At 40.0% G+C, this 11,479-nt stretch overlaps 1 protein-coding gene across 1 annotated transcript in view; it reads right to left on the bottom strand.

The window, feature by feature from the left end:
* The window catches only part of dbt (dihydrolipoamide branched chain transacylase E2), a 39,071-nt gene that overhangs the window by 11,259 nt on the left and 16,333 nt on the right, over nucleotides 1-11,479 (bottom strand). Inside the window, exons 4-5 of the mRNA XM_080195812.1 lie at nucleotides 7,688-7,869; nucleotides 2,313-2,440 (exon numbers count right to left, since the gene is read on the bottom strand). Of these exons, the coding sequence (XP_080051938.1) occupies nucleotides 2,313-2,440; nucleotides 7,688-7,869 (310 nt within the window). The remainder of the gene's footprint in view (nucleotides 1-2,312; nucleotides 2,441-7,687; nucleotides 7,870-11,479) is intronic.

The following is an 11,479-nucleotide window of genomic DNA, read 5'->3' as shown; positions in this document are numbered from 1 at the left end:
TATGTTAAGACTTGATAGCAAAATTGAAGCCCATGCAATAGAAAGGGCAGTGTTGGCATGGAAACAAAAAGGATAGAAAACAAAAGACTGCTGTGAATGGCTGTTTCTTAGACCTGAAGTGTCATTCCTTAAGGCTCACTATGAAGACCGATGGTGTTTTTGATATACCTGAATGGCTTAGGATACAGGGTACAATTTGCAGATGACAAAACATGGAAGTATCTTAAATAGTGAACAACTATTTTTACATAGCACCTTCAACATAATAAAACATCCCAGGAGAGGAATTGGGTGATGTCACAGAGATGGAAATAGGCAGTCTTAGTAATGACATGGATACATGTTCAGAAATTCAGCTTGGGGTCAAATATAACATCAAGGGATTCATCTTGGTTAGTTGCCAGAGACAGGGATGGAGCTCATAGCAGGGGCTGATGGTTTCACTCTTCACAATATTTAATTGCAGGAAACATGCGGTTCTGGATGTTGGACTAGCAGTTTGATAATTTAGCAGCTGTGAAGCAGAGGTAGAGCTGAATATCATCTTCATAGATGTGAAAACTGAGCTGAATTTTGGGGTGATACTGCACGTAGATGAGACAGGGAGAACCATTACTGGATCCTTAGATTTCCGTTAAGATAGCAACAGACTTCAATAAGACAGAAGACAGGTTGGTAGAATGGGTGGACACTAAGTAGATGAAAGTCAACTCTACAATGAGCGGTGATAAACTTTGGGAGGAAAAATGAGGAGAAACAATATATGATAAATACAATTTTAAAGACGATGCAAAGACAGGCATTTAGAACAGTTTGTGCACAAACCTTTGAAGGTGAAGGAAAAGGTTAATAGACCAAATGGGCTCCCAAGCTTTATCAATAGAGGAAAGGAGTACAAAATCCAGGGAGTTATGCTAAAACAACAGTTTAGCCCCAGCTGGAGTATTATGTCCAATTCTGGGCACCTGTGAAGGTGTCATGGTCCAGATCAAATGGTTGTAGGCATACTGAGATTACCGTTACATAGCTAGACCGGAGAAAGTGGTATCATTCTCCCTAGAGTAGAGAAGGTTAAGAGGAAATTTGATAGAGATGTTAAAAATCTTGAAACAGTATCCACTGGCTAAAGGGTCAATAATCAGAGGGCACAGATTTGAAGTGATTGGCCAAAGAAGCAGAGGTTACATGAGGCCAACAGGTATAGATAGCAACACGAGGTAAAGTTGCCATAGTCCCAGATGACCAGAGGCTGCTCTCCCTTTTGAGATGAACAGCTGACTGATGGTAACTTAATCTGAGGATCATCACACCTCAGGACAGAGTCAAGGCTGAGAAGGCAGGCCTTCATGAATAATCTCATCTGGCACAGGAATTGATCCCGCATTGTTGACGTCAGTGTGCATCACAAACCAGCTGTCTAGCCAACTGAGTTAACTGACAAGGCAAAGAATAGGCAAGATTTGAAATGCACTGCTTTATAGGCTGGCGAATAAAGATTCAAGAACAACCTTCAAAATGAAGTGGATGAATTCTCAAAGAAGAAAAAATTGCCAAGATATGGGGAAAGTGTGAAGAAATGGGACTAATTGAATAACTCTAATAACTAGCACAGGTTTGTTGGGCTATACCATTCTATGATTCTATGCCATTTAGGATGTGTACTCTTCACCGGAAGAGTAACGGCTGTGATATCGTTCCCTTTACAGATTGTGACTGACTTGCTAAATGTTTCCAGAATTTTCTGTTCTAACAAAGCTAGGCTGAACCACAGCTCAAACCGCTAATGTTACAATGAAACACCAAGAAACCGTCACCATTCAACAGAATCTGAATAAAGCCAGGAGATTTAATGGCAGTGAGAACTGTAAGTGAACAATGATAACTTGTAAATCACCTCGATTACAGTACAAAAACTCCTCAAACAAAAATCAGATAAACTGGACTCTTTGAATAAGAACCTAAGCACTATTGTTCAAATCTGTTCTACGTGCGGTATTTTCTCAAACACTGACATTGCTGCATTTAAAGTCTTTCAGCTCCATGGCAACGTTTGCATTAAGCTAACATATTTCTGTAGGGTCATTTTTCTTTTACAAAGAAGAGCACTGACAGCAAATAACATTGTATTATTTAATATACAACCGTAAATCAAAAACTTTCTTTCTGTTCTTTTCTAGAAACTGGAAAACCTTTCAAAAACAAGTGTGTCTTTTTACTTCAGCAACAGATGTGAATCAGCCTTTTAGTGGCTGATAATAGGAGAATGTTAGACAAACAAGGGCAGCCCATCAAGAGATTGTTTCAAAACCTACATTGTTCTCCATGGCAAGTCTACGAACAGCTGGTGTTGCCAGTATTTTCTGCCCTTTTATTTCCTGGTGTGTATGTTCCTCGTTCAACACCGCAGGAGCTTCAACTACATCTTGCTCTGGAATAACAGCTGCAACAGAAGCACAAGGAAGACAATGATATTAGTTGCTGTTTAAATCACAGGATAATTCCACTCAGGTTTTTTACCTAGTACATGAACTGATTCCTCCTGCATAATGCCAATCTATATATTTGTACAGATATCAGTGCAAATATTGAAATACAAAATGCATCTGATGGAGACCATTTCCAAAAAGACAAAGTTAGTGTCAGTAAAAATATGAATAAAACACAATTGCAAATTTATATTTGTTGTGGTTGTGAATGAATATTTTCCAAGTTTGTATCGTGCCTGTGTGGCGCACCAGGTTGGCAACTGCACTTTCACCCCTGGGATTCAGGATCTCAGATCCACCAAAAATTAAAATGGACACACACACAGCACAGCCTGTCAAACTAATTGGAATATTTGGACTTTGGATTTCACAATTTCAATTTGAACAATAGCTGAGTGGTATACCATGTGGTAAAAATCATTTTGGTACATGGTGACATTGGAGATATTTGTTGGGACAGAAGGAAAGGAAGTTTTGGTTCTGTAAATAGCTCTCAAGCTGAAAGTTCTTAAAGGGACAATATAGTGGAGTTTGCTAAGTATACTCATATGGCCAGAAGTACTTGAAAGAGCAGTGTCAAGGAGGCTTTTGCCCTACATATAATCCATGCTCAGGTAGATCTAGAAGTGCCTGATCGAGACATCTGGAATTAAAAGCAAAAAAGAACTTGTTCTACTCCCCACTATTACTGCTTTACAAATAAATCTGAAAATGAACATGCAAAACCTCAATATGCATTTAAATCTTCCATTTTCATCACATGTCATGAAAGGGGGAATTACACAACATAATTCAATCATACAAAAACCATGTGAGGACATCAAAGGCTTTCTGGCTGCCAGTCAGAAACCAATTTTGTTTATACAGGCACCAGTACAAGATGAAGCAAAAAGTTAAAGTGTTGGACATACTGGAGACCCTTCAATTAACTTCTCATTCAACTCTTGAATAATGCAGGTATAGGACCATAGCATTTAACAATATTCTGTACATGCAATTTTACAAATTAACAGTATTTTCCAGTCAATTTGGCAAAAACCACAATAACGTCATTGTTCTGGACGGCAAGTGAGATATATGCATGACAGAAGAACTAAATCACTTGTGATGGGTACAATGTAGGAATTCTGCACTTAAGACAACCATTAAAGAAAGGATCCTTGTCTTGAAAACCTTCAGTGAAACAGCTGTTAACAGTGTTACAAACTCTGGTTCTTGGGTCCTTGTTCCAACTCCCCTGCCAAGCCTGAGCATTGACCACTATGATACAGCCTTTACTGACAAATATTCCAGTCTCAACCTCTAAAGATCTTTACTAGTCACCCCACCAAAAATATATTAAGACATGAAGCTCTCAATACAAGTCAAATCCATTTTGTAGTACAAAATATACTAGGGTGGTACAGTGGCACTGTGGTTAGAACTGCTGCCTCACAATACCAGGGACCTAGGTCTGGGTAAGATGCTCTTTGGAGTGTTGGTGCAGACTAAATGGGCCAAATGGCCTCCTTCTGTGCTAGAAGGATTCTATGATACAAGGGACATGCAGTGCCCAGTAGAGGGAAATACAACATCTCAAAACTGGCAAACCCAGGAACAAATCCACATCAGATTTTAGATCTTGTCCCTTTTGGACGAAAAAATATTGGAACCTTAATTTATAAATAGACACATGAAATAAACTTAGTTTTATTAAAATCTGAGAAAGATACTTAATTGGGAAATAATTTTTTTAAAAATTATATATGGCTGTGCTGTATTCAAAGTACAGATATGCTAACTGGGTTGGGTGTGATTAAGGACTGCCTGGACCACTTGAAGCGGGGTAAATAAAATGATGCATGACATCAATAACTCGTCCAGCTCCCCACCATGTCAAAGCAACTAACCAAATTGGCCTGATAAGTTGTTTTATTCAATTAATGTCAACTAAAATTGATACATCGTAATTTATTAAAATGTCTAGTTTTTGGCTAACTGGAATTGAGGCACTGCACCAGTTGCAGACTCCCTTATTGAATTGGGGCATTATGATTCCAACCAGATTTCAATTTTTATATCTTTTACTTCAACCTGAAATCAGAACCGACGCGACGGTGCAGAGGGACCTCGGTGTCCTTGTGCATGAGTCGCAAAAACCCAGCTTGCAGGTGCAGCAGGTGGTCAGGAAGGCAAATGGGATGCTGGCTTTCATCGCGAGGGGGATTGAATATAAAAGTAGGGAGGTCTTGCTGCAGCTGTATAGGGCATTGGTGAGGCCGCAGCTGGAGTACTGTGTGCAGTTTTGGGCGCCGTACTTACGCAAGGATATTTTAGCCTTGGAGGGAGTGCAGAGGAGGTTTACTAGGCTGATGCCGGAGTTGAGGGGGTTGAGCTATGAGGAGAGGCTGAATAGATTAGGCTTGTACTCGTTAGAGTTTAGAAGAATGAGGGGAGATCTCATTGAGACGTATAAGATGATGAATGGGATGGATAGGATAGAGGTGGAGAGACTCTTCCCGCTCAGAAAGGATAGTAGGACTAGGGGGCATAGCCTCAAGATAAAGGGGGGGGGGCGGTTTAGAACAGAGTTGAGGAGGAACTTCTTCACTCAAAGGGTGGTGAATCTCTGGAATTCTCTGCCCGTTGAAGTGGTGGAGGCTGCCTCGCTAAATATTTTTAAGACGCGGGTTGATGGGTTTTTGATGAGAGAGGGGATTAAGGGTTATGGGGAGAGGGCGGGAATGTGGAACTGAGCCACGACAGATCAGCCATGATCTTATTGAATGGCGGGGCAGGCTCGAAGGGCTAGTTGGCCTACTCCTGCTCCTATTTCTTATGTTCTTATGTTCAAATTAAACCTGAATTAAGAAGCAAATAATACCTCAAATATAAAAGGTAAATTTTATTTCAAGTAGTTGATACAACAAATAAACATCATATGTAACCATAAGTATTCGCATCACAAATAATGTATCAGTACATAGCTACATGATTCCACAATATATTATTCTTCATTCATACAAGATGATCAGGATTCCTATCCAACAGCAGCTTTCACATTCAAGTATCACAGGTGCAATTACCATCAGAAAGACACTAACCCTATCTGCCTTGGGCCACAACAACTCTGATGATGTAGCTTTCCAGAGTTCCTTTTCAACCAACCAATTAATAACACCCTAGTTTGGGCACTGCTAGGATAACACCAATTTTTTTTCAGTTTATTTATAGTGTCACAATTAGGCTTACATTAACATTGCAATGTAGTTACTGTGAAAATCCTTTTCTCCTTAACATCTGAGCTATTCACACAACTTTCCAGGTTTTATGCCTTGTTAGCACAATACTTGCTATCGTTCCTGTCTGTTTTTCTGTCAAATGGAGAACTGACCTCTTCTTAAGATTTACATTTTCTGCTTCACAAGAATCATGTTTCTTTTCTGTCTACATTTGTGAATTGACTGCCTTCACACTCCAGCTCCTCTGTTTCTAGCTCTTTTTTTAAGCCAGCCACCTAGCTTCTTTCTTAACTTCCTTTCGATATTGTTTCAACAGATCACATGGACTAGTATACATTATCCAAGAAAATGACAATAGATCCATTTATAACCGATAGAAATTCTTAGAAGTCTTCTTCATACATTCTTAAAAACTACAGATTGTACAGATCACTTAAATAAATCACAAGTTTTCCAGACTGGAATGCTTCTGGGTCTAAGGTCACCACAGAAAAAAGTCTCACAACACCAGGTTAAAGTCCATCAGGTTTATTTGATAGCACAAGCCGCTAGTTTTCAGAGCACTGCTCCTCCATCACTTACCTGACATTTTTTAAAACTTACCCCTTTGACCTAATAGTTCCCCGAGTGGCTTGGGGTCATACTTTGTTTTATAATGCTCCTGTGTAACATGTTGGGATGTTTCATTATATTAGAGGTGTTATATAAGTTGGTGGTGTTATCTAGCAAAACTTCCTCATTTTTACGTGCTGTGGCTTGATTTATACAGCTAAGGAATCAACATGTTTTTTGTAAGAACATAAGAAATAGGAGCAGGAGTAGGCCATCTAGCCCTTCGAGCCTGCCCCGCCATTCAATAAGATCATGGCTGATCTGAAGTGGATCAGTTCCACTTTCTGGCTTTTTCCCCATAACCCTTAATTCCCCTGTCTATCAAAAACCTATCTACCTGTGACTTAAATATATTTAGCGAGGTAGTCTCCACCACTTCAACTGGCAGAGAATTCCAGAGATTCGCCACCCTTTGAGTGAAGAAGTTCCTCCTCAACTCCACTCTAAACTTTCCCCACCGCCCGCCGCCCCCCCCCCCCTTATCTTGAGGTTGTGCCCTCTAGTCCTGCTATCCTTTCTAAGCGGGAAGAATTTCTCTACCTCTACCCTATCCATCCCTTTCATTATCTTATACGTCTCTATAAGATACCCCCCTCATCCTTCTGAACTCCAACAAGTACAGACCCAGTCTATTTAGTCTCTCTTCGTAGTCCAACCCCCTTATCTCCGGTATCAGCCAAGTGAACCTCCTCTGCACTCCCTCCAAGGCCAAAATATCCTTGCGCAAATGCGGCGACCAAAACTGCACACAGTACTCCAGCTGCGGTCTCACCAGTGCCCTGTACAGTTGCAAGACCTCCCTGCTTTTATATTCTATCCCCCTCACTATAAAGGCCAGCATTCCATTCGCCTTCTTGATCACCTGCTGCACCTGCAGACTGGGTTTTTGCGACTCATGCACAAGGACCCCCACGTCCCTCTGCACCGTAGCACGCTGCAGCTTTTTGCCCTTTAAATAGTAATCTCTCCTACTATTATTTCTGCCAAAGTGGATAACCTCACACTTGGTAGCATTGTACTCCATCTGCCAGGTCCTCGCCCACTCGCTCAGCCTATCCAGATCCCTCTGCAGACTTTTCACACCATCTGCACAATTTGCTTTTCCACTCATCTTTGTGTTTTTATGGACAAACTTTTAAATTTGGTCTGCCACCTTTAAAGATTTGTGAATGTGAATTGATCTTCCAATTTTTGCATCATCTTTTAAATTTTCCATCTTTCTTATATTGACTCTCATCATTCACTCTTACAAAAATGTAGACTCCATGCATTTTTTATTGAAATGAGCCATTTTTACAAAAATTCAGTCATGACAATGTCCTATTTCCAATGACCCCCCAAACAGATTAATTAGCAAATTTGACTTACCTTTTACAGATTCAGTTTCTATATCAATCAATGGTTTGCCCACATAAGCAGTGTCATCCACACTATAATAAATTTTTCGAATCACGCCATCATATCGGCTTGTTATCGTAACTGATGCTTTGTCACTTTGAACTTCACAGATGCTGTCGAACTGTGACACTGTGTCTCCCACCTTTACATACCTGTAGAAACAAAAAAAAGCAACCTTACATTCCTGAAATAAGCATCAAGTACATAATATTAGAACAGTACAGGTGTAACATGGAGTTCTTCATAAAACTTAGAAACATAACTTGCGTTTTGATGGTACTTCTATAGCAGTACCTCAAGGAAATGCTTCTAAAAATCCACTGATCACCTGATTACAAACACTAATTACAAATACATAGAATCAACAAATTTGATCCTACAACATGCTCAGTTTTCAGCCTGGTTTGTAATGAATGGCCCCTGTTGGGACAAACGCAAGACAGGAAAGAGGACCCATTTGGGGATTACTCAGTACTAGGAACTAAACTAAAGAAAATATCCTCAAGGGTTATAACCTCTGGATTAGCTTAGGGATTTAAAAAATGAGCGCCATGGACAACTTGGGCCAAAGGGCCTTTGTCCATGCTGTAAATCTCCATGGTTCCATGATTAATGTACCAAAGCGCAATATCTGCAATCATATAAGGTTAATTAGCAATGACCATGCCCAAAGTCTATCAGAAAGTACAAGGAAGATAAACAATTAGTGAAAAAAGAGTTCACTGAAAATCTATATTAACTTTCATTAGTCTGTAGAGAATGAACAAACCTGCATTCACTTAGCACCTGGCAGATGTTCCAAAGGCCTTCACAGGCAATGAATTACTTCTGAGACAACAATGTCCAACCATTATCAGAGTTTGTAAATGAGTCTGTTCAATCATGGATTTAATTTATTTTAAATGAGTGCTGTAACTCTGCACTAGTACTTATTCTTGTCTACGTATAATATCTTAAGAGAAAAGTGAACATAATCCATAGTGCATTGCTTCCTCATTGTATTTATCCAATTTACACAAGTTCCTCCTCCCATCTCAATCACTTAGCATTTCCCAAACAAGAGCATGTGATCTCCACTCAGTTGTTACCAAAACCATTGTGCAACAAGGACAGCTCCAGTTTTACCTACTCTGCAGGGAAACACCTTTATTCCAAACACACACACATATCTTAGCTTGTCCCCCTTCCCTCCATCCATACATTTGCCATTTCTATGAAAGTACATTGACTCTTTACTAAGCTGAATATTTTATTAGCAGAAAAGTTAATCCTCTACAGTGAGTTGTGAGACCAGGTGCTCGCCAGATGTGCAAAAAACGTCTGCTAAATTTGCTGGTTGAGAATAAAAAAATGTTGAAGTAGTTGGACACTTATTTAGTGACAGTGGTAGATAAGTTTTCTAAATAAACATACAACTTACTTACCAATCAATGGTCACAAAAACTAACCAGGACCCCAAAACAATGAACACTCTCCAATCCCAACAAATGCTGATAGCATCCAGAAATCAATTCAATAATGAGCCAAACCTTACATTCCACCTCACTGAATTAAAACCCATGGCTCCCCTCTTCACTTTTCCAGTGATTTTACCAATCTCTATCGATCAGCATTACTTAATCTCTAAGGTAGGCAGCACTGTTACCAGCATGGACATCCCAAGCCCAAATGTTGCTTTATTGCCCTGTGGGAACCAGCTGAAGGAGAGCAAGCAAGAAAAATTAGGATGGAAAGACAGTGAAGAGGCAAAAATAACAGATGGTGGAATATGAAAGACAATGAAAATGGCTGGGATGCAGGCATGTTGCAACAGTTTGAGCACCTGGCCCCTTCATGTTGTTTTCAGTAATTGATTTTAAAAAACCTGGCTAAATATCTCTACTGCCCTAGCCCCCCCCCATCTTCGCTCAACCCCCACAAAGTAACATGCAATCCACAGCTATGGCTCAGGGCAGAAACTTCAAAGTGTTTTATGAAGCTCACCTGAACCATAAGTTCTTTTTAAGTTGAATTTGGCTAGGATAAGCATGAGATGTTTCACTTCAGGTACAATTCAAGTGACCCACTAAGGAACTTGTATCAAACAAAGATTTTTTAAGAATATTGTTTCATTTTTAGTAAGAAAATTAGCAACAACTTTTATCAACTACTAACATTGTATAACTCTTAATGAATCCCAATTAAAACCAAAATCCAATAAACAAAACGCTTCAAACGATTTATCATTGCACAGGCTAAAGCACGCATGATATTGGAATTCAGTTCCCTGGGTTGAATGCTGATTTCAAATGATTTTGAAAATTCAGAGTAGCTTGCTGTCTTCAGCACCCCAAAACCAAGATTTCTTACTGCAGGATGGCAAACAAGATGTGCTTTCAGCTAACTAGTAAAACTTTCAAACTAAAAATAAAGAAAAAGACTTCTTTCAGCTATGCTCCTAACACTGAAACTAAAACAAAACTAAAATCAACCCTTAGCTGCACACAGTATTTTTATTTGCTCCTTCCACCGATACATCACCTAAGGCTGTGAACTGAGAAACATTGATTGGAGGGCTGGAGGGATCATGATTTTAAAAAATTCTCTTAAAGGGACACATTTCAGCAAGCAGTCTGATCTCATGTTGTTGTCCTTTCCTTTGATCCCCATTAGTATGATACTTCCACTCCTCAATCTCCTTTTTCAGATCACACATGATAGTTGACGTATCTACACTTTTCTTTGCACAGATGATGTATTGTCTTTGACAGTCCTGCGATTTATGTTCAGGCAATTTGAACAATTCAGGAACATGTTTCAAAACAGTCAATTTGATTTGTATCTGTCTCCACACCTGCTCACTTTCTTTGTTTACATTATTGTCCATTAACTTGTTCTCCTTCTCCACCTCCACCAGTTATTTATGTTTGCTCAAAACTTTCAACTACTGAATCTCAGACTGAGTAACCATTAGCTTTTCCATCCGAACCTCTGCCAACTTGAAAAGGTCATGTTTTCACAGGTGTTGTTTAATTGGAACAGCATTTTCCACATCTATTTTACTCCCAATTATCATAGTACTTCCCAGTGTATTCCCACATACCAGTCCATATGACATTAATAACTTTTTCGGGTCACTTTGACTTTCCTCTGAAAGGTTACTCAGTAATTTATCCAAATTTTTAATAACATCCTCATTATCGCCACGTAAGTAATAGTCCTTCCTACCATTCTTCCTACCAAAGTGGACCACCTCACACTTGCCAACATTAAATTCCATTTGCCATTTCCTGGCCCATTCGCCCAGCCTATCTAGATCCTTCTGCAGACTCTCCACACCCTCCGCACAATTTGCCTTTCCCCCAATCTTGGTGTCATCAGCAAATTTCGACACCCTGCACTCGGTTCCCTCCTCCAGATCATCTATATAAATGGTAAATAGCTGAGGCTTCAGCACCGACCCCTGGGGCACCCCACTAGTCACCAACCGCCAATCCGAATAGCACCCATTGACCCCCACTCTCTGCCTCCTATTTGACAACCAATCCTCTATCCACGCTAACACCCTACCCCCAACTCCATGTCCCCTGACCTTCTGCAATAACCTCTTGTGAGGTACCTTGTCAAACGCCTTCTGAAAATCCAGAAAGACCACATCCACCGGCTCTCCTCTATCCACTGCCCTAGACACATCCTCATAGAACTCCAGTAAATTTGTCAGACACGACTTCCCTTTCATGAAACCGTGTTGCGTCTGCCCTATCAAGCAATTCCCTTCAAGAT

Source organism: Carcharhinus amblyrhynchos, chromosome 9 (genome assembly GCF_965287045.1).
Source record: "Carcharhinus amblyrhynchos chromosome 9, sCarAmb.v2.hapA, whole genome shotgun sequence".
Taxonomy (NCBI): Eukaryota; Metazoa; Chordata; class Chondrichthyes; order Carcharhiniformes; family Carcharhinidae; genus Carcharhinus; species Carcharhinus amblyrhynchos.
This window is presented reverse-complemented; position numbering and strand designations above follow the sequence as displayed.